The sequence below is a fragment of the Guillardia theta genome (genome assembly GCF_000315625.1).
Source record: "Guillardia theta CCMP2712 unplaced genomic scaffold GUITHscaffold_52, whole genome shotgun sequence".
NCBI classification, from domain to species: Eukaryota; class Cryptophyceae; order Pyrenomonadales; family Geminigeraceae; genus Guillardia; species Guillardia theta.
Window position 1 is genome coordinate 105,351 of NW_005434622.1, and position 21,560 is coordinate 126,910.

At 54.8% G+C, this 21,560-nt stretch overlaps 6 protein-coding genes across 6 annotated transcripts in view; 2 read left to right on the forward strand and 4 right to left on the reverse strand.

Moving 5' to 3' along the window:
- Window positions 1-1,070, reverse strand: part of GUITHDRAFT_141150 (hypothetical protein) — a gene marked incomplete at both ends in the record, with an annotated part of 2,371 nt that extends 1,301 nt beyond the window's left edge. Inside the window, 8 exons of the mRNA XM_005829387.1 lie at window positions 28-84; window positions 133-227; window positions 277-310; window positions 356-428; window positions 472-662; window positions 709-774; window positions 880-945; window positions 990-1,070. Coding sequence (XP_005829444.1) covers window positions 28-84; window positions 133-227; window positions 277-310; window positions 356-428; window positions 472-662; window positions 709-774; window positions 880-945; window positions 990-1,070 — 663 coding nt within the window. The remainder of the gene's footprint in view (window positions 1-27; window positions 85-132; window positions 228-276; window positions 311-355; window positions 429-471; window positions 663-708; window positions 775-879; window positions 946-989) is intronic.
- A 1,101-nt stretch (window positions 1,071-2,171) lies between these two features.
- On the reverse strand, window positions 2,172-3,820 carry GUITHDRAFT_153532 (hypothetical protein). The gene is made up of 15 exons (XM_005829388.1): window positions 3,730-3,820; window positions 3,646-3,678; window positions 3,547-3,600; window positions 3,452-3,490; window positions 3,347-3,379; window positions 3,248-3,301; window positions 3,136-3,186; window positions 3,048-3,087; window positions 2,959-3,002; window positions 2,788-2,895; window positions 2,695-2,733; window positions 2,593-2,634; window positions 2,496-2,531; window positions 2,380-2,442; window positions 2,172-2,320 (listed from the first exon to the last, which is right to left on the reverse strand). Exons 1-15 carry the CDS (start codon window positions 3,775-3,777, stop codon window positions 2,249-2,251), a joined length of 756 nt encoding a protein of 251 aa, XP_005829445.1. The 5' UTR covers window positions 3,778-3,820; the 3' UTR covers window positions 2,172-2,248.
- Window positions 3,821-5,881: 2,061 nt separating this feature from the next.
- On the forward strand, window positions 5,882-8,458 carry GUITHDRAFT_88044 (hypothetical protein; the record flags this gene model as incomplete). Its single annotated transcript, XM_005829389.1, has 9 exons — window positions 5,882-6,523; window positions 6,755-6,901; window positions 6,939-7,087; window positions 7,152-7,365; window positions 7,408-7,525; window positions 7,671-7,752; window positions 7,807-8,014; window positions 8,153-8,192; window positions 8,253-8,458. The coding sequence occupies 7 exons, from the start codon at window positions 5,882-5,884 to the stop codon at window positions 7,955-7,957; spliced, it is 1,503 nt and encodes a 500-aa protein (XP_005829446.1). The 3' UTR covers window positions 7,958-8,014; window positions 8,153-8,192; window positions 8,253-8,458.
- A 281-nt stretch (window positions 8,459-8,739) lies between these two features.
- GUITHDRAFT_141153 (hypothetical protein) lies at window positions 8,740-13,988 on the reverse strand (the record flags this gene model as incomplete). The annotated part of the gene is made up of 12 exons (XM_005829390.1): window positions 8,740-8,925; window positions 9,199-9,445; window positions 9,629-9,739; window positions 9,930-10,703; window positions 10,814-10,934; window positions 11,095-11,449; window positions 11,590-12,189; window positions 12,414-12,623; window positions 12,867-13,154; window positions 13,198-13,392; window positions 13,453-13,602; window positions 13,659-13,988. The coding sequence occupies 12 exons, from the start codon at window positions 13,986-13,988 to the stop codon at window positions 8,740-8,742; spliced, it is 3,567 nt and encodes a 1,188-aa protein (XP_005829447.1).
- Window positions 13,989-15,489: 1,501 nt separating this feature from the next.
- GUITHDRAFT_141154 (hypothetical protein) lies at window positions 15,490-17,515 on the forward strand (the record flags this gene model as incomplete). Its single annotated transcript, XM_005829391.1, has 10 exons — window positions 15,490-15,492; window positions 15,557-15,659; window positions 15,708-16,035; window positions 16,083-16,116; window positions 16,177-16,364; window positions 16,415-16,432; window positions 16,583-16,647; window positions 16,696-17,037; window positions 17,087-17,377; window positions 17,508-17,515. 10 exons carry the CDS (start codon window positions 15,490-15,492, stop codon window positions 17,513-17,515), a joined length of 1,380 nt encoding a protein of 459 aa, XP_005829448.1.
- Window positions 17,516-18,333: 818 nt separating this feature from the next.
- GUITHDRAFT_164097 (hypothetical protein) lies at window positions 18,334-21,414 on the reverse strand. The gene is made up of 11 exons (XM_005829392.1): window positions 21,260-21,414; window positions 20,263-21,179; window positions 19,667-20,174; window positions 19,511-19,616; window positions 19,245-19,305; window positions 19,161-19,197; window positions 18,879-18,994; window positions 18,765-18,837; window positions 18,671-18,722; window positions 18,577-18,626; window positions 18,334-18,534 (listed from the first exon to the last, which is right to left on the reverse strand). The coding sequence occupies exons 1-11, from the start codon at window positions 21,377-21,379 to the stop codon at window positions 18,412-18,414; spliced, it is 2,163 nt and encodes a 720-aa protein (XP_005829449.1). The 5' UTR covers window positions 21,380-21,414; the 3' UTR covers window positions 18,334-18,411.
- Between the last annotated feature and the right edge of the window lie 146 nt (window positions 21,415-21,560).

Below are 21,560 nucleotides of genomic sequence, written 5' to 3' on the forward strand. Positions count from 1 at the left end.
GAGGGAGGGAGGGAGGACCCCAATCACCTTGTCCTCGAAGCTCATCCCTCTGAACTCCATCAGGTTCTGTTTCATCGCCTTGGGCTGCAGGGCAAGTCAGTCCAACCCGTCAAGACTTGTCGGCGAGTCAACCTGATCGACACGACGGAACAGCATCTTGTGAAGGACTTTGATGGGATCGTTTATGTCGCTCTTCTTCACCGTGTGGTTGGTCAGGCTGTTGACGACTGGACAGCATCGTGACTTAACATCCCCGTCTCATCCATCATCCCCGACCTGACTGGATGTCCCCCAGCCGCTTTCCGTCTCCCTATGGCTGCTCGTCAAACATCCCAAGGGCCTCAGCTGGTATCACCTGGGGGATGACGATCTCTTCCTTGTCCTTGGAGCTCGTGTCAGGGTGAAAGTGCTCCGACGACTTGCGCTGCCTGCACAGGCGGTCAGGTCGAGACAGGAAACAAACCTTGTCACCTCTTGGCTCCAGCTTCCACTTCCCAATAAGCTCCCGCCTTCTTGGATTCCTCCTCCTCCTCCTCCTCCTCCTCTTTCTTGGCCTGCTCGTCAGTTAGATGTGTCGCACACTTGTCGTCGTTGCCCAGCACATTCTTTGCAGTCCTTCCTCTTTTGGTGGGGGTCGCCTCTGGTTCCTCCTGCTCTGCTTCCTGAGGACAAGCTCGTGACCCTCATCTCGGCCATGTGCTTCAAGACCTTCTTTGGCTTCCTTCCGCGCTTGGAAGGAGTGTTAGGATTGGACGTCGATCCTTTGCCGGCATCCTTTGCCATCGTTTACAGCAGGCCCAGCCGTGGGATTCCCTTACCTTGTCCTCGTTGGAATGGTTCTCGGAATCCTCCTTTTCTCCTCTTTCTGTTTCAACACACGTCAAGAACAGCCGCAAGGAAGCAAGCTGCGATCACAGTCGGTTCTTCTTCCTTCTTCTCGATCTCCTGACCATACGTCAGGATCGCACGTAGCACAATGTTAGGACCACCTTGGTCTCTTCTTTCTCTTCGACCTTGGAAGTGTCTTGAGCCTTGGGCTCTGACTCCGTCTTGTCTTCTGTCGCCGTCATTTTTCAAGCTGCACCAATGGATCAGCCACAGAACTTACAACAAGATACTGCAAGCTTGAGCTGTTTGAAAGTTTCTCTTTGCCCCGCCTCTGAAACACTCTCAATCCTCTCGATCGTTCACTGCCTCTGCTATCCCTCCCCCCACCCACCCCCCCTTCACTTGGGCACGAGGATGAAAGGAAGATGCAACGATGTAGGGGTGCTGATCAACAGTCAATCCCTATTCTCTCCGCATCTTGATGTAGCATGAAAAGTAATGGTACAACACTCAGCATCGCAGAGTTGAGCTCATTTCCAACTGTTCTTGTTGGAAATCACCCAGCTCTGATAGTACAACATCCTCTTGAATGTATCGTCACAATTGAAACAGCTAAAATTCGGCCATTACCCAGACCTGCTCCTACTTTCTCCTGCATTCCCCTCTATCAATCTGATCCAATCTCTCGATCCTTTCGCTCTATCAGTCCATCTTCTCACTCACTGCTCTATCGAACTCCTCACTCTCCTCTCTTTCAACTCCTCTCCTATCTCTCTCCCTCTCTCTCCCTCTCTCCCTTCTCTTCCTTCGCCGCTACTAATCTTCGCCTGTCCTCCAGCATGACGGGCTTCGCTTCTTCCCGCCAATCCCTACACCACCCCATAGAATTCACCCCCTTTACTGACACCCCCATTTTCCCCTTCTCTTATACCCCTAGTCAAGAGCCGTGCACCCGTTCACTTACCAATATAACTACCCCACCTGTATCTGGTACCCCACCCCATCAGATTCAAATTTTTCGCCAGATATTCTGTACAGCACCGGAAGGAACTAGCCAGAGGTGAGAAGTTTCAACGACTTTCAACTCGTGTGCTGTCACATGTTCATACATAAGATGTGACAACCTGTGCGATGTGAAAAGAGGAGAGGAGAGGAGAGGAGGGGAGGGGAGGGGAGGAGAGGAGAGGAGAGGAGAGGTTCGCAGTATTCGTTGCTTCAGGATTGATTCGCGTGCCACAGATGTAGTCTTAAATACAATCAGCGGCTTTTGATTTCACTTACAAAAAAGATACTTCAGATTCCTCGCTTGTCAAACCTGCAGCGCTAGGCACGTTTGCGGCCGCTTTGATCGTGCCGACAGCCTTTACCGGCACAAGTCCCAAACTACCCCAGGTCACCATCGGCTGGGGTGAAGATCACCTCAGCTGGACTTCTTGCTGGACTCGTCCAGACGTCTTCGCAGCTCGGCAATTACCAGGTCCTTACCTTCGATCTGCAGACAAGCAGAGAGACGAGTCAGGCTCTTTTAGTGTCAGCGACCACAGCCAGCACCTCCAGAGCTAGCTCCTTGACCTTCCGCTCGCTTTCCATCGCCGCTTCCTCCCAGATCTTTGCCTGCAGCGAGAGGACGTCAGAGGGAGCGATCGCTGAGAGCAGCGCATGGATACCTCAGTCATCGACGGCTGCTCCTGCTTCGTATCGTCCTGCGGTTGCGGCGTCAGCATCTATGACCAGGAGGGATGTGAAAGCTGCTGCTGATCTCACTTGAGATTTCCGTGCCACTTCCTCGAGCTGAACGAGCAAGGCCTGACAGGAGAACAGGTCTCAGACGAGGAGAGGAGGAGGAGGAGGAGGAGGAGGACGAACGTTTCGCAGCGCTGCCACAGTGCTCTGCAACACTGCCACCTGCGGCATTCAAATGATGAGATAATCAACATCGTTGAAACAGAAAAAGCCAACCTCCCGCTCTGACTTCACGGCTCTTTCTCTGAGAGACTGGACAAGCTCCGCATGTAGCTCTTCTTGCGTCGTACTCGTATCGTCTTCCTTCGCTTCATCGGCAGGTCGCTGAATGCAAGCGAGCGGAGTCAGAGAGGGTAAGGAGCGAGAACCAGGAGAAATAAGTCTGACCTGCCCTTCCCCCATAATGACCTTGTTGTACGTCCCTTGCATGTCTGACAACGATCATGAAACAGCTCAACATACGCTCATTGCTCCACCTTCAATCTGACTCTCGAGCTCGCGGATCCTGTTGTTAGCCTGCACACAAGCTTGTTCAGCACTGACCGCATTCCTCGGCCACCGCACGTTTTGTAGCGAGACTTCCTTCTCCTGCAGCTCGTTCTGTGCGGCAGCGAGCTGTACACCATTGCGACAAGTCACAGACAGCTTTCGGCATGGTAGAGAGCAAGAGACTGACCTGGGCATTCAGAGTTTGAACATGGGCTACCTCCCTTCCTAGCTCCTTTCGAACCTGCGACGACTGTAAGAAACGAGACCCCGAAAAGGAGTGCCGCACCGTGAACAGAACATCTGTAATCTTGCTGATTTCCTGAGACAACAAGGGTCAGCATGTGAGCAGATGTTTGGTAACAATCTTTATCAGATCTCCTGCTTCGGTTACCTCGTTCTTGGCCGTCAAGCTGGCTCGGAACAACTCCTCCTGCGAACAGCGCCATCATTCTCCATGTCAAGACATGCCATAGATTCGCTCTGTACCGAGTTCTCGAGCATCTTTGCGGCTGTGTTTCGATTTGCATTCGAGGCAAACGACTGGTATGACCGTCAGCCAGAGATTCTCGTAACTTTAGGTCAAACGTTGTTTTCTACGTTGGAAGCGCTGCTTTCAGACTGCCATTCAACGTCCTCAATCAGAGAGCGATTAGACGACATGGCAAAGACCTTCTTGCCGAACAAGGACATGGGCATCCTCAATCCTGCTGCAGCCATTTTGCAGGCTAGTCGATTCGATAGAACCCCGGGATCAGAGCTGCAGGAAACGTCATTTTCTGTCAGGAACACAGACATCTTGTCAGTGTAGAGAGGCTCGTATTCCATCAAGCATCATGCCAACGAGTGGACAGGATTCTTTGTGGTTCAAAGAGGGTTGCGATAGTCAAGGGTGTTCGCCTCGACATCTATCACTTTCCCCCTCATGCAAAAGGCTCCCGCCACTCTCTCCAGTTTGTTGCATGAAATGGTCTTAGTCACTGATGATTGCACATGTTCAAACATGCTCGGCTCTGAGCATGGTTGCCTCTATCTCTTACTCCCTGCCATCGCCTCCATTCTTCTCCTTCACCTTCTTCTGCATCTTCCTCGTTCATACAATTACCCCACAACCATTTGCTCCCCCAGAAAGCCTTTCTACCCCCACCCCCCACTTCCTATCCATTTCCTAGTCATCCTACCCCCTCCTCTCCACCACCCGTTCTACGCCCCCTTGCACCCACCCATATTCACCCCCCTCATCTCCCTCATCCCACTCTTACCCTCATCCCCTCACATACTATCAATTCGTTACAATCCTCCAAAGCCGTTACAAGCTTTCGACAAAATTTGAAAAGTCTGCGATTCGGGGACAATTCAAATACGTGAAAGTGGCAAAACTTTAAAATTATTTGAAAATCTTGTCGAAAGGTTTGAAATATTCAGCATAGATTCTATGGTACGTTGGTTCATACCTTAAACAATTGTTTTAAAAAGACCACTAAAATTATTTTTTAAAGAGGCTCAGAACAAAATACATCTATATAAAAATAAATGTGTTTTACAAAAAAGATCTACCACCCCTACCTGTCCTTCGTTGGACCGATACGGGGGTATGTTTACCCCACCCCTCCTGGTAGCCGAAATGGTAGCACGAAGTAGAAGCAGGAGCAGAATGGCAAGAACAGAGACTTGCATGAACTCGTGCAAGTTATCTGCTCACGTATCTGTGACATCTCTGACTGGTTGTGTCTGATTCTCCACATTGGTTGCTTGATCGTGTGGGGTTCGATCCAACACATCACAAACTGAAGCGTTTTTCGCTGTTGTCCGTCCGTACTTGTCCTCTCTCGTTCCAAGTTAGTGGAAGAGAAAATGTTGGTGACGAGTCTTGTTTTGGCCATTGAATATCAGAGATTGCACAGGATGTTCGCAACTGATATGATTCTTTGTGTAGGGATGATGGAAAACCAATCCTGTCAAGCGGGGCTTTCACTTCAGCCACAAGTCTGAGCAGATTCTTGAAGCATGAGCACGAGTTGTACCTTACGTCTGAGAAGCATTCTTTGTCCTTGCTGTGTGCAAGCTGGAGCTCGAACCTACCTTCGTCTAGTTGACAACCGATGCGCCACTACGCAGCAGCATCTCAAGGAGGTGGAAGCTTTCGTTGTGTTCGAATGCGTCAAGTTCCTCTATCTCGTCCAGGTGCGAGTCTCTGATGTGCCTGACGTTCTTGACTGACATGCTGCCACGTGTCTTAGAGCGAGGGAGAGGATGAAGACTGGATCCCGTCCCTCTGCGCTCGTTTGTTGATCCTCTTCTACCATGACCCGTCCAGCGTAGAAGAGTACCTCCCGCAAATCTGCCACCTCCTAGTGGCGTTTCCGAGGCCCTGCATGGCGTTGGAAGTTGCGGTAGGAGGATGATCTCTCGTCTTGCTCCTCATTCTTCGCAGGTGCTTCACATGTGCACCAGATCCCTGCACTTTGCGCTCAACGTCCACTGGGCGCTTCTATGTGCCATTGAGGACTGCAACAGCTACGTCGGCACCAACTCCATGGCTGTGGTTGGGCCTGTGGCAGCAGCGTCAGGGTGTGAGTCGAAGAAGGGAGAGCATGACAGTCGACCGGCGCGCCTGATTCTGTGCGTGTATGCTGCCATCAACGAGCGAACCAGGAGTAAGGGGCTTCCTGGCTTCGCTTCTCCCAACAAGTACCTCTCCAGCATCCTCGAGCAGCACAGGGGAGACGCCTTGTCCTCCATCACCCAGGCTCTGTGCGGGTTCCAGGGCTCGAGCTCGAGCTCGCGCGCCTCCGCTTCCGATTCATCGCCTCCTCTCAACTCCATGAGCGACAGCGCAAACCTCGCAGGCTCCAAGGGATCGTCCCCTCCAGAGTTCACTTGCATAGTGCAGGTCAATGCAGACTCGCTGCAGGACAGCAAGAAGTTGTTGAAGAGTGTGCAAGATCATGACGATGTCGACGTGGGCAGCCGCAAGCTCGTCAACTGGATCAGGGGTGTGAACTCCAAGAACGGGACGTTCTTCTACTCTGAGCTGTTCTTCATCCAACAACTTACCGACATCGCTGAAGCTCTCCGGTTGGAGACGCTGCACCTGAGGGCTGCCCGGCTCCACATCATGCTGGGCAGGATCAATGCCTTCTTGGAGAGCAGGGATGTGTACATTCCCCTCTGCTCCTCTTCTTCCTTCTTCTACAAGGTTGTGCGCATTCCCCCCGATCAAGCCAAAGTCTTTACAACCGCGACCAGATGTCCGTACATGATCATGGTGGAGACTATCAGAACTCTGAGGAAATGCTCAGCTCCCGATCTGGACCCTGTTCAGAGGCTGCGGAGGTACACGAACGAGGTAGGGTTCAAGGCTGCGGTTGTGCGGGATGGGTTCATGGACGAGATCAGGACCATCTCTTCGGGAGCTTGTCTTGGTGCCAACTTGGTGCCTCGGCCCCTAGCTTCTCCTTCCAATGTGTCGCCGCTACGGAAACCCCTCATGGATTCCCCGACCGCCAGGATGGAGGACGACGGTCTGTCCCCGAAGCTGCTCAGCTTCGACAGTCTGCAGGAGGCTGAGACTGCAACAAACTCGGACAAGCTGCTGGAAGAAGCTGAAGACGAAGACAGGATGCAGCCGCAGGTCTCTAGAGCTGCACACATCGCGCACGCGTCGGAGGGTGAAGGGGATGCCCTGGGCTCGAAGGAGGAGGAGCAGGAAGAGAGCAAGCAGCTGTCACGGGAGATAGCTAACACCCTCTCCAAGGACTCGCACGTTGGAGTGTCAGGAGGTGGATGGAGCATGTCGATGACAGGGTCTGGCAGGTTTCAGGAGGTAGCGAAACTTTTTCCTGTGCTTCCTCTGGTACGCGCTGAAACGGTGATGGCAGGAGACGTGGGAGAACAAGAAAGAGAGGATTCGCCTGAGCTCGCCCTTCGGGAGCAGGAGAGGATATTCCATCCAGACTGTCATCGTTAAGAGCTTCGACGACGTCCGGCAGGAGGCGTTCGCCATGCAGCTCATTCAGCTGATACACAAGTGCGCTTCTCCCTCCCCACGTTGGCTCTCGTCTGACTCTGATCCTCTATCTCTGTCTCCCCAGCACGTGGCAGAAGGAGGAGCTCCCCGTCAAGATCTTTCCTTACAGGATCCTCGCCACCTCTGCCGGCACGGGGATCATCCAGGGGCTGACGGACGCAGTCAGCCTGGACTCGCTGAAGCAGCAGGCTGGCTTCACCTCCCTCTCCTCTCACTTCCAGCGAATCTACGGGAAGGAGAGCGAGGCCTTCCGCCGAGCCACCGCAAACTTCCTCCAGGTGGGAGAGAGCCCGGGTAGTCTTGTGCTGACCCTCCAGCAGAGTTTGGCAGGGTACTCGATCCTTTGCCATGTGCTGCAGGTCAAGGATCGACACAACGGGAACATCCTCATTGACAGCAAAGGTCACATGATCCACATCGACTTCGGCTACATCCTCGGTAAGGGAGCAGGAGAGGAAGCAGAAGGGGGGGCAGAAGGGGGGGCAAGAGTAAGAGCAGGAGAGGGGGCAGGATTGGGGGCAGGGGCTGGAGCAGGAGGAGGAGCAGGAGCAGGAGGAGTGCGGGAGTTGACATGGGGTTGGAGGTTTGAGCCCGGGAAACATGGGGTTTGAAACAGCTCCCTTCAAGCTAACGGACGAGTACGTGGAGCTGCTGGGGGGCGTCGGGTGCGTGCGAGGAGGAGGGAGGGGAGGGGAGGCTGTTGACGTCTGGACTTGTAGGTCGGAGAGCTGGAAGAGGTTTGTGTCTCACTGCAAGGCTGCCTTCCTGTCTCTGAGGCGGATTCACCATCGTCTCGCCGCTCTGATGGAGCTGATGATGTTCAACTCGAACCTGCCCTGCTCCAGGTCCCCCCGACCAAGTCGATGCTGATGCTGATGCTCTGATCAGGGTAGGGAAGAACCGAATCGTCCAAAACTTCGTCGCCAGGTTGTTGGATACCTTGTTCTACTCCTACTCCTACTTCCACTCCTCACACCTTTCTCCTCCTCCTCCTCCTCCTCCTCCTCCTCCTCCAATCCCCTTTTCTTTCCTTCTTGCCCGCTTCGAGAGCTGACGTGGTTTCAGGTTGTACCTTGAGATGTCGAATGAAGAGTGCGAGAAGAAGGTAGGAGGAAGAAACTGCTCGCATGGCGGTGAGGAGGAGAAGTGAGTTGATGAGCTGCAGGTGGAAGAACTCATCAACCTGTCGGTGAACAACTGGCGGACATCGCAATATGACAACTACCAGAAGCTTGTGAACAAGATCATGCCGTGAAGATGTGACGATGATGAAAATGATGATGATGATGATGATGATGTTTGCTGGTGTTTGAGTTGGGAGATTATTCTTTTTTGAGTGTTGATAAGCATGTACATACACAGTAACTTTACAAACTGGTGGATGAAGGAGGAAGGGGGACAAGGAGGAGATGGAGAACAAGGGGAAAGCGGATTGGGGATGAGATACAGGACGAGAGTTTCTGAAAGAGGCGCGAAGAAGGGGGGAAAAGATGAAAGGGAGGGGGAGCGAAGACGGAGGACGAGGACGAGGACGAGGACGAGGACGAGGAGGGTCAGTGAGATCATACGAATCCGTTTCCACGAGCAGGAGATCATACGAATCCGTTTCCACGAGCAGGAGATCATACGAATCCGTTTCCACGAGCAGGAGATCATACGAATCCGTTTCCACGAGCAGGAGGGAGAGGAGATGAGTTTCCCTCCTCTGTCGTCTCTATCTTGGTCACTCTTCCTCTCTGCGTGTAAATGGCCCCCGCGTACCCTCCTGCCTTGTTCGCCTCCAGACGACTCGCTGTCAGCGCGGCTTCTCCCTCCCCGACGAAGATGGCGCCTCCTAGCTGCCGCAACTCGTCAGCAGGAGGGCGAAGAGAGGAAGGGAAAGAAGTCGAGTGCTGAGTAGCAGCAGGGCCAGGGGTAGGAGCACGAGCACGAGCATGGGTAGGAGCAGGAGCAGGAGCAGGAGCAGGAGCAGGAGCAGGAGCAGGAGCAGGAGCAGGGACGAGCCTTGTTGGCGATGTTGAAGCTGAAGTTTGTGCGCAGGATGAGAAGACTCCCTCCATTGACGAAGAGCGCTCCTCCGTCAAACTCTGCCATGTTGCCTCTGAAGCGACCTGAAAGGTGATGAGGATAGGAGAGGAGGAAAGGAGCAGGAGCAGGAGCACAAGCACGAGCACGAGCACGAGCACGAGCACGAGCACGAGCACGAGCACGAGCACGAGCACGAGCACGAGCACGAGCAGGGGCAGGAGGGTAGGATGAGGCTCACAATCTTGAAAGGTAGCTGTTCCTTTTCTCAGCGCTGCTGCCCCTCCGTTGGCCGAGTAGCTATCGAGAAAGAGACAGTCGGCGAACAATGAGCTGCGGAATGATGAGAGGAGAGGAGAGGAGAGAGGAGAGGGGAAGAGAGAGGAGAGAGGAGAGAGGAGAGAGGAGAGAGGAGAGAGGAGAGAGGAGAGAGGAGAGAGGAGAGGAGGGGAGGGGAGGGGAGGGGAGGGGAGAGGAGAGGAGGGGAGGGGAGAGGAGGGGGAAGGGAGCGTTCACCTTCCGTTAGCGTCCAGCATGACGGCTCCTCCCGCGTAGAGCGACCGACAGACTTGAAAGCAGCAGGAGGTGACGAGCACCGGCTGCTTGACCACCAGGGCTCCGCCGTACCTGCAGGCAGTTGAGGCGACACGAGGAGAACAGGAGGGGAGGACACTAAGGGACGAGGAGAGATGGTACGAGGAGGAAGAGGAGAGCAGCACCAGCAGCACCAGCACCAGCAGGAGCAAGAGGGTAAGAGGGTGAGGGGTGAAGGAATTGAGAGCGAGGAGGAGACGGCAGGTGCGAGAAGAGAGCTTACTCTGATGAGCAGTTGAGGAACGTCAGTCCTCTCAGCTCGGAGACCGAAGGAGAGCATGAAGACGCTGAGGAGGAGGAGGTAGAGGAGGCAGACGGATCGAAAGTGTTCCATTTCTTCCGATCCCCGAAACTCTCGTCGCACGAGTCCCGTATCCTGCTCTCAAGGTGCTTGCGGAGGAGGACTGCGGGTCCTCCGCCCTCGCAGTCGATGACAGGAGCCTTGGGGTCGCAGATCTCCGTGTGCGCGGAGGGGAGGAGCGATCGGACCAGCAGCTGTTTGTCGCGCAGGTCCAGCCGCGTGTTGTTGCGTCCTGAGTAGACGCCGGGGAGGACGAGGATAGTAGAGCCGCTGGTGCTGATGTCTATTGAATGCTGCAAGCTCTTGCAAGGGTCCTTCTGACTGCCGCAGCCAAGGTGATCCGCCCCTGAGGAGGAGGACACGAACACATCCTTGCTGGGGGTCTGAAGGGAGGAAGGGGAGGAGGAGGCGTTGGTGAGGAGGAAGAGGTCGAAGGCGATCGAGTCTGTTCCCGCAGGTGAGCTGCCGCTGTCGTCGGAGTATCCCGTGTTGCCAAGGTCAGAGACGGTGACGAGAAGTTTCGCCGTCCTCGTTCCCCTGCTGGCGGCTGGCGGCTGAAGCCAGAGGGAGGAGAGGGCGGAGGAGACTTGCGAGAAGAGGCCGAGGAGCGAGACGTAGGTGCTGTTGCTGGGAGAGCCCAGGAAGGGGAGGGAGGGAGGGAGGTTGACGATGCTGAAGGTGATTTGATCGTCATTGCTGCGACTTCTCATCAGGGTTGCGACTTTCGAGGGTGAAGGAAGTACAAGAGAAGAGAAGAAAACGAGAGGAGGAGAAGGAGAAGGAGAAGGAGAAGGAGGATGTTGGACCTGTCTTGTAACAAGGAGATGTTCACTTGAATCGTCCCTTCGTTGGTCAACTTGTCCCATCTTGGCCAGTTGACATCAATATCCTCAATGGAGATGCCGGAGAGGTATCTTCCTCCTCCTCCTGCCAACCTTTCACTTACTGGCAACTCCTCTCCTCCTCTTCGCCATCTCCTCTCCTCCTCCTCCCATTCTCTGCTCTCTTCCTCCTTTCGTTCTCTTGCAGAACTCAACTTCCCTCCCCACCTCGTTCCTCTTCCTCCTCTCATCTCCTCTCCTCTCACCAGCGACCAGCTCCATCCACTTGGGGCCTGGGTAGAGCAGGCGAGGAGCAGAGTTGAACGGCCCAACTCGCAGGTCGAGCGACACTTTCTGCACGTACGTCCTGGCCCCGAGCTCCCCCGTGTACCCGAGGTCATCGACCGTGACAGCGATGCCGTCATGCTCTGAGCAGGAGGAGGCTCCGCAAGGCGTCGAGCTTGCGATGTTGACCTGGACGGCTCGCATTGCCTGCTGGACGAGCATGGAAGGGCCGTGGAGGACGAGAGGATTGTCCTGCTTGCCATCTCCCAGCGGCAGCACGAGAGCGTCTGGTCGGTCGAGGAGGGTGAAAGAACCTCGAGTGATATTGTAGGTGACCTGTGCTCACATGAGATGAACTGGACGGGAGGAAGCAGCGGGCAGAAGGAGGAGGCAGGAGGCAGGAGGCAGGAGGCAGGAGGCAGGAGGCAGGAGGCAGGAGGAAAGAAGGAGGAGGGTAGGAGGTAGTCAGGAGAGACCGTGACGTGGCTGGAACGGGAGGCGTTGGTTTCTTGAGTTTGGTTGAAGGCAAGGAAATCGTCGTCGAAGAACTCAACGCCAGTAAGGAGGAAGGAGGAGCCGACCTGGACCTGCCGCTGCGGGAGGGGGACGTAGAGGAAGGGCCTCGCATCGATCCTCCTGACAAGACGCAGGTCGACCATCTGCTGGGCAGCAGGAGGCGCTCCGCTGACGTAGCAGAGCGAGCTCGTGGGCTGCTTCCTGTATGCTACCGAGTTGGTCACGTAGGGACGGACAGGGTCGATGACGGGGGGAGCGGAGAAGAGAAAGATGGTTGGGAAGGGGAGAACGACGGGCTGCCGTCCTATGAGAGGAACGGTCTTCTGCAGCATGGCGACCGAAAGGGCGCTGGGCTCGAGCTGCTGGAAGCCGAAACAGTTGGGGTCCCTATGGCACCGATCCTTGGCCTCCTGCAGCGACCAGGAGCCGCTCTGGTACATGCTGTCGAACCTCCACATCTCATCCTCGGACCTCACGAACTCGTGCGCTAGAGGATACTCCTCGACCGTGATGCGGAGGATGTTGCTGCCCAGCAGGTGGGGAGGAGCTTGGAGGGTCACCTAGCAAAAATAGTCATGACGAAGGGAGGAAGAGTAGGAGAAGGAGGAGAGGAGGAGAGGAGGAGTGACGAAGGGAGGAAGAGGAGGAGAGGAGGAGAGGAGGAGAGGAGGAGAGGAGGAGTGACGAAGGGAGGAAGAGGAGGAGAGGAGGAGAGGAGGAGAGGAGGAGAAGAGGAGAGGAGGACGAGGACGAGGACGAGAAGGAGGGAAGATGGAGGCATCACATTTGACAGGGCTACGTTGACATCCTCCCAGCTCCCAGTGAAGAGAATCCTATAGCTCTCCACGTCCGCCTCCTCCTTGTTGTGACTGTAGTCTGGCCAGAAGGTAAGAGACTGGACGGCCCCAACCCGGACCGTTGGGTTCAAGGCCTGACACTGCGCGGGAGCGTAGCGACATTCAAACCAGTCCGGGAAGAAAGCTTCTCCTCGGGCCTGGTGGAGAGTGAGAGAGCGCTGCGAGACAAGATGTGAAGGAGCAGTGAAGGGAAGAGAACAGGCTGGAGGACTAAAATCGAGAAGGAGAAAGAGGAGAGAGGAGAGGAGGAGGTGGTGGTGACAAGTGAATCAGAGGGAGTGATTGTGTGGGACAATAGGGTCGAATGAGCATAAGATGATCAGGACAGCAAGTCGAAGAAGAATAACGAGCGAGTCAGGAGCACAAACAAGGTCTCCTACCGCAGGGAAGTTCATCCTGCTTGCGTTTGCGTTCTGAACGCTGACAGTGACCTTGAGTGTCTGCTGCTGCTCCGAGCATCTCGACGTCTCCACCTGAAACCTGAAGCTCTTGGTAATTTTTCCTCCAACAGCTGCAGACGCGTCCGAGTACACCGCGGGAGCATCGGGCCTCACAAACAGAGCACAGGGGGTCCAGGCCATCTCCGACTGCACTGAGTCGCAGGGGGGAGGGACCCACTCGAAGGGCAGTGAAACCTCCTCTCCGTTGTACAGGTGCGAGAACGAGCCCTGAGGGTAAGTCAGCCCGTGCTGAACAAGGCGGGCAAGTCACCTGCCACTGAAACTTGTCCGTGTCGTAAGTCGATCGCTCGTCCTTGATGAAGTGAGAGATCGTGGGCGGGTTGTCCGTTAGCGCGACCCTGCTCGAGACGGGGATGCTCTGCTCGCAGAGACCGCTGGCGACAGACACGTGGACAAGGAGCTCGTTAGGAGTGGAGGACCGGAAGGACCACTGCTGCTGCAGAAGCTGAGGAAGAACGAGATCAGTGTGAACCGAAAGCAGGAGAAGCATCTTGTTGGCTCCTACCATATCGCTCAGAGCTTTGAGAGTCCCGACGATGCGGACTGCTGCTTGCCCGTTGTCTGAGCCACCTGAGAACCGAGGGGGCAGGGGCTGACTCTGTTCGAACCAGAAGAGAGGCTCGAAGTTGAGCATGACCTCGTCCGCTACTTGAACCTGCCAACCGCATCTCACAGCACGCCGACTTTCCCCCTCGAGCCAAGGGAACGCACCTGGTCGATGTGTTGCCGGATCGGAAGGATCCCTTGCTGCACCGTAGGCAAGAACAAGTTGATGGATGTGCTAGCGTTAGCACCAACAGAGACGTTGAATGCGATCTCAATCTCCTCCTCCTCCTGCACTCCAACCGCCTGCAGCTGAATCGCCGGCATAGTTAAGTTCATGTCCTCCCCGATTGTGTAGGCAGTCTGGCCAGAGGGCAAGGGGTCGAGCAGGGTGATCAGACAGCTCCTGGAAGGCTCCACCGGCCAGGGACAAGCGAGGAGGATGAGGAGAAGGGGGAGGAGGATGGAACAGCTGAGCCTGCGGGATGAGACGAGCATCCGAGTCTGACGACTCGGAACCGGTCGCTACGGTCCTCGTGGTAGTACTACGGTAACCGGGGGACCCTCCTTGCTGTAGTCTCCGAGCAGCCTCCTCGCAGCCTCCTCGTGACACTCATCATCATACACGATCGACTCAGTCAATCTGTGAGTGAAAGGATTGACAGCCGTTGAGTTCATTTTGACAAACGAAGTCACAGCAGTTCTCTCTTTACTCAAAGTTTTAAGTTAAAATCAGTCCTGAGTTCTCTCAGGTTGATGGGCAAAGTAACTTGCTCAAGTGAAAAGTTTGGGGGACAGTAGTTGGCCGTATAGGGTTGGTTTTCACTGTCTTTTACCTTCTCGCAGTATGGCGTGCCCGCCTGCCAGTAGTGAGTGTCCATTTTTTCAACCTTCACTTAAAACTGTGCGCAGGACCATTCCTCCGGGCCGCGCCGCGCTGGCAGCAAAGGACAGGGAGGCCTCACTGTGATTGTCCTCGTCGGCTCTCAGGCGCCGGGCCCGGGCCGCGCCGGACCCGGTGACCGTCTGGCCGGGCCCGGCCGGGCGGCGGATCGGCGGACTCGGGACGGTGGTAGGCTAGCGTACCCCGGTGAGTTCACTGCCGCAGTCTGACACATGAAGAGGGGTGGTCAGAGGTCTGGGTGGGTCCATTGAAAGCCAGGGTGATTGAACGGAGGGTGGGTAGTCGCATGACAATGACAAAAGTTTTATGGGGTGGCGAAATTTTGGGGGTAGTAGGCGAGATGTACGGGTACTGTAGTAGTAGGAGGGGTGCTAGAAACAAACTCGGGTAGGGGTCATTGCTTGGTAGGTGGGGTAGCAAGGGTCCTGAACGTGCGTGGGCCCACTGGAGAAAACTTTTGACTAAAACCTCAAATACCATCAAGGGTCAATATGCTTCTCACAATATTAACTCAACAAAAATAATCCTAAATATTTGTACTGTATTATTGGTATAAACATATTTGCTACTAAGAAAATGGTTAATGGGTGGGTCTAATCACTAATTTAGAACTTTCACGGATTAACCCCTTTCGAAAAACTGGGCTGAAGGGCGAGGAAAAAACCGCGGTGGCGCCATGGATTTGTCGAAAGTGGCGTCGTTGAAGGCAAGTGGGCTATGGAGATGGCAGGGCATAATGCACATGAATGTTGAGATTGTGCTTAAACATGCTGTTCTGCCTTCAAAGTTCTTCCTTCCTTCTGTGTCATAAATCAGAATTTCGTTGCCTTCGCCAGTGCGATGGATATTTCTCTGTCACGTGTTGGAAACTATTTCTACTGTTTGTTTGCCAGGAGACATGTGTATTGTGCATTGAGATGTTCTCATTTGATGTTGTGATAGAGTGGGATTGTTTTTTTATGTTGAAGGTATTGCGACTTTCTCGGTTCACTTACCGTACTGGATCCACTTTTACATGAACGAAATAGTGTTGTGTAGGAGATCTCCCTGCTTGATCCTCTATGCTGCCAACCAATCATTGGCAAGTAGATCATCATGGTGTTGTCTGCTGTGACTCTGAGCTTCTCTGATTGGATAAATCGGTCCTGACTCCCGGTGCCAGGTTGTAGAACTCAAGAAGGAGCTTGAGTCGAGGGGCCTTGATTCGAAAGGCTTGAAAGCGGACCTCGTTGCGAGGCTTTCAGAGGCCTTGAAGAACGAGCAAGGTTGAGCAGCGTGCGATGCACCGCTAGAAAGCTGATGCTGGCTTGCAGGACCTGACTCGGAGGCTGGAACGAAGGAGCCGTCGGTAGTGGAAAGCAATTCTGAGGCGAAGGAGTCAAGTGCGAGCGATGCCAAGGATGTGAATGGCATAGATGCTGATAGCAAGCAGCCAAGTCAGCCTGCAGATGAGTCGCAAGCGGATGTGAAGCCTCCAGCGGAAGTGGCTGCTCCTGCCAAAGATGCCCCAGCAACCAAGAGTCGGCTGAGAAAGGCGATGATGCTTCTGGAAAGAGGACAAGGGAGGAAGATGATGATGAAGACGCCAGCAAGAGATCAAAGGCAGACGATTCACAAGCGCCTGCTGCCAATGAAGCGCAGGTGGGGTCCAGGTGGGAGGAGGAATTGTTGACTGACGTTGTTTACAGGCCCATGTCGGACCACCTTCCTATCCGCCTCCAGGTACTTCAACTTCACCGTCGTTTCATACTTGACACCCTGACGATCCTGCCTCTTGTGCAGCGAGCTCTGCGCCTGGCGATGCACAGCCAACCCACGACGCCACGGCGACTGCTGCTGCGCTCCCTCCTCCAGCCTATCCCCCTCCTGGCCAAGCCCCTCCAGCGTATCCTCCACCTGCTGGAGCCCCTCCATACGCTCCTCCTTCTGAACAGCCTCCTTCATATGATAATGCACAAGCTGCTGGCCAGGTAAACACACGACATTCTTCCTCCTTCGTATCTGAAAAAGATTCTAGCAGGCAGATTCCAATCAGCAGGTAACCCGCTGTTGGATTCATGTTGATGTTTACAAGCTGACGTTTGTGTTTCTCTCCTACCCGTCACTGCACAGGCATACTATGATCCGAACTATGCGTGAGTCAAGTCTTTCTCTGACGAAATAAATTTGACATTTTTATCGAACGAAGGTATTATTGGCAACAATACAATTACGCGCAATATTATCAAGGTTACGGTGCATATCCTGGTTATGGTAAACATTGGCATCTTTTCTTGTCTTCATACTAAATTGTTGCTGTAGAGCAATACGGGGGAGCAGGGGTGACTCAAACGGTTGTGGTGGAGGTGCCTAACGACAAAGTTGGCCTGGTGATCGGAAAGGGCGGTTGTACCATCAAGGAGCTGCAACAGCGCACTGGTTGTAAGATGCAAATCACGCCTGATGCAGCCTGGGCTGGCAAGTCAGATCCAAGACCGATACAGCTGCAAGGAACTGAGCAGCAGATTTATTGGGTGGAGCAGCTGATCGCCGAGAAGATCAACATTCCGATTGAAAACATCCTTCAGACGCAACAGGTCAAGCCTGGCCTACCACCTCCAGCAGATATGGGGCTTGCCCAATACGGGATGCCTCCTCCTTATGGTTGAATCTTGACTTGTTGTTCCTGCTTGTTTCTCACCCTCCTTCCCAGGGGCCCCGACAGCCGACCCACCTGTGGGCGCTTTCCAGACTTTCATCATCAAGGTCCCCAACGACAAGGTTGGGCTGGTGATCGGAAAAGGTGGATGTACTATCAAGGAGATTCAACAGCGATCTGGAGTCAAGATGCAAATCACTCCCGATGCCGCTTGGGCTGGAAGGGCGGAACCCAGACCAGTCCAGGTCCAGGGAACCTCACAGCAGATCTACTGGGCGAAGTATTTGATCGCTGAGAAAGTCAATTTACCGATCGAACAGCTTGAGACAGTCGAGGCACCACCAGGTCGAACAGTGACAGATCCTGTTTGTTTGAATTCATCCACCTTTCGATCTCCTTTCTTTCCTTGTTTCCTTGTTGTGAACGTTGCAATCTTTTGCTGCAAGCCGCTGAATATTTTTTTTTTGCTTTACAGGTAGTTAGGATTCTTTGAATATTGTAAAATGTGAAAGCGGGGAACCCATCGAAGAGCAATGAATCGATTGCTTGATCAAGAAATAAATCTGGATGTTTGCGACCGCTTAGTCGCAAAACCCGAAAGAAGTGGCAGGTTTCTTTAGAATACAATTTCTTTTGATTCACTTGCATTGCTTCTTTTTCTTGATTTTCTCTCTCTTTCGCTTCAAGCACTTGACCTGTTGTTATTTTTTTCATTCAGCTTCATTCACGCGCTATTGTGAGACGGAACAGTATTACCTCTCCTCTTGTGCTTATCATTTGCTTTCAATGGCACCGCTTTGCACTCACATTATGCTATTGGCAAATCGACAGAGGGAGGACATATGACAGCGGAAGTTTTGAAAACAGTCACGTAAGACAATCATCAATTCTCGTGTTTCTCGCTTGCAAAGTCACTTTGGTGCTGTGTTGGAGATCTCTGCTTGTTGGTTTCTCACTGATTGGTTTCACCTGTGACTGCTGTGGACATGCTGTGATACTGAAATATCTTTGCAGCGACGTAGCTCGGCATGCGATCGTGCCTGAGTCAGTTGGACCACCACAGGCAATTGAAAGATGTTGATTTGCAATCTTGTTTCCCAACCATGGCCAACGTCTCAGCAATGACGTTTTTTGTGTTTAGGCTCTTGACGATTAGAAGCAGACAGCCTCTGACTTCATCCGCCTGTCGCTAACACGAACCTTAACAGACAAGCTGAGACTGTGATCAGCTTGATTGACATGTCGGGTGGTGAATGAGGGTGTGGAGATCGGGAGGGCTAGTTGAGGAGGGCAGTCAAGAACGAGTTTTCCTCTCTTGTCTCTTCGGCTTTCAGTCTCTGAGATTAAACACTCGATGCGCTTGCAGCCGTTAAATCTCGTCAGGCGAGGCGGAGGCGCAGGAATGTCATGTCGTTGTCCACGGTTTGAGGAGGTGCAGGTCCGAAGAGGAATCGGGTGAGAGTCTTGGCGTCGATCTTGTACACGTTGAAGGCATAGGATGGCTAGCAGGGTAAGAGGGGGAGGGGGAAAAAATCAGGAGCTACCTGGGCATGCGGCTTCATCTCTCGGAAGAAGGAGCACAACCTAGCGAGCCCTGGAAGCAGGTCAGGAGCTGCAGGAGCAGGAGCAGGAGATGACGAAATCCGTCGATCCAGGAGAGCATCTTAGGCATGTCGTGGAGGACCTGAACCTGCTCCTGCCGTCACCTCGGACTAGACTTCCTCGTGCTTGCCTGCCCCGTCACGAGCTGCGTCCGAAGATGCTCCGAGACGGTGAGCAGCCGGATGAGAAACCTCGCCTGCCTCCTGCGACATGTTGGGTGGCGCCGACAGCGGCATGGTTGGACCTGTAGACGAGCTCGTAGTGCGCGTTCCAGTTGCCAGGCGCGTGACTGTTGTAGACGGGCTGGAGCATGCTGGCGCCAATGCAGAAGTAGCCGGGGAAGAGAAGGACATTGACCTCCTGCGAGAGGGAGGAGGAGGAGGAGGAAGAGGGGGAGGAGGAGGAGGAGGAGGGTCACGCAGACAGGACCGCGGGAGGGCGAGGTGGCAGACAGCAGGTGGTGGAAGGGTGAGGAGGGGGGAGGAGGAGAAGTCAGGGAGTAAAGATAGAAGAGCGAGGACGATGCCTGTATGTGCCTTGGCCGTGACACCCCCGAGACCGAACTGCGAGGGAGGATGAGGAGGGAGAGGGGGAGGAAACGACTGCAAACCTATGCAAGTGATAGACAGAGAAGTTTGAGTTGCTGCTGATGCCATGGCTCGGGGGGTTTCCTAAGACTTTGTGAGAAATGCTGCGATTGACGAGGGCAGGAGCAGAGGGAGGAGGTGGAAAGGGAGATGGAGGAGACAAATCGAAGGAGAGCGAGGAGGAAGAGAGAAGAGTAGGAGAAGAGATACAGGAGGAGGTGGAGAGGTGAAACTGCAGAGCGAATAGGAGCAGGAGGAGTGAGCAGAGGCGGGAGGGAAAGGTGCATACCAAGACCGAAGTAGGAGACGTAGAAGACTGGTCTTTGTTCGCTTGTTGCGTTCGAGCGGATCCTTTCCGTCTCCTCCGTCATGAAAGTCTTGAGAGCTGGGAGACCCTGGAGGAGCAGGGGGTGAGCTGGAGTAGTCACGTGCTCTAGAGCTCTACCTGCCCCCAGTCAAGGGAGCTGTCGACGAGGTGGCCGAACCCCAGCTGGGGACCTCCAGCGAGGCGGTTGAAGAAGGGGATGAAGTAGGGGAAGGAGCTTAGGACCTCTGCTGATACCGCCATGGTCGCAGCTACGATGGAGAGGAGGAGGAGGAGGAGGAGCGAGCGAGGAGCCGAGGCGGAGTCCCATCCTCGAAGCAACTTACCGCAGAGGCCGCAAAGGATGTAGAGGGGAGGGTACACAGGGAGCATGTGCCTGTGCCCGATGTTGAGGTTCTGGTTGACGGCGACGAGGGAGTAGATGAAGATCAGAACGAGAAGTGGGGTCATGCGCCGCAGGAACCGACGGAGGTCTCCTCCTGGCGACGACAGGATGAGCATGCAGACGGCGAGGGAGAGGAGGAGGAAGACTCCACTGGGAGTCTTGACGAGCATGGCGTACGGAAAGAAGAAGCGCCAGCCCGCTGTGCCATGCTCCCCTGCGAGGAAGCAAGCTCGAGCGTTGGTGCTGCAACAAATTGTGAGTAGAGATGTACGAGGGCGAGAGCGAGAAAGAGCAGGAGCAGGAGCAGGAGCAGGAGCAGGAGACGAGCGACGCTTGCCTGAGGAACGCGTAGCTCATGCCGTATAGCAGAGCTTCAGGAAGGAGCTTGTGCTTCTTCGCGAGCTGGACCAGCAGTTGCGGAATTCCTTCCAGCTTGCCGTGCTGACTGCCGAGACCTGCGTCCCAGTTGCTCTTCCACTGCCGACACTCGAGGTGATTGAAGGCGGAAAAGCGGAAGCCATAGCAGCCCCAGACAGCAAGAAAGGAGCAGGCGACTGCGACGGCTACAGCGAGGAGGAGGAGGAGGAGGCGACTGAGGATCTTTCTGCTGCACAAGGCCGGGAGCTTGAGAAGGAGGAGGAGAAGGGCGATGGGAGCCATGATCACCCCGCTGTGCTTCGCGACAATGACAGACCCCACGCTGCATCCTGCGACGAGAGCCCATGCGAGCGATCGCCACGCCGAGGCCTCTCCTGCTTGCTTGTCGGCGGCACCAGGAGCGATGCAGTCGAGCATGCGGGAGACGCTGAGGGAGGCGAGGAGGGCGGTGAAGGTGAAGGCTCCGTCAGAGGTCACGAGGGCTCCATGCGCCAGGAGGGTCGGGCAGAAAGCAGTCAGGAGGGTTGAGAGGAGAGCACAAGCAGCGTCTCCCTCGTACACCTGCCAGGCTGCCGCGTGCGCGAGCAAGACCGTACCGAACGAGAACAGAGCGACGCCTGCACGTCCGTAGAGGAGGACGCGAGAGGGCTCGTTGCCTGCATGGTAGAGGGTCTGGTACCCGATCTCCCACCCGTCGCTGTGCAGCCATGCTTGCCCCGTGTACACACTCGGGTCCGACACTTCAGCCATGCGCACACCTCCTGCCGCCATGGCTACCCCAGCCACCATCTGTGGCAGGGCGCCGTTCTCGGGGTTGAGACGGAAGTCTCGGTATGTCACCATGCTCATCCCACCGGCAATGTGCGCGATCTGCCATGCATGTCAGCCTCGCAGCTGCTCCTCTCTACCCCTCCCCTCCTCCTCCTCCTTCCCACTCTTCCTCCTCTCACCTCGTCGAATGTGGCAGCGTTGTGAACCGAGGCAGAGAGGGCGAGCCAGTAGTACAGAGCAGCGAGGAGGAGCGCAGCTGACCAGGAGGCCATGGCGGCGGCTGAGGGAACAGACGGCATGGAGAGGCAGACTTTGATTCCTCAGGTCACATTCTAAGAACTCAGTCAGCAAGATGATGGAGGATCGGATGATGCGGTCAAGTTACTCCAGCTCTTTCCGCTCTGTCCTCCTCCACTTCCCCTCTCCCTTCCCCTCTCCTTCCCCTCTCCTTCCCCTCTCCTTCCCCCCTCCTTCCCCTCC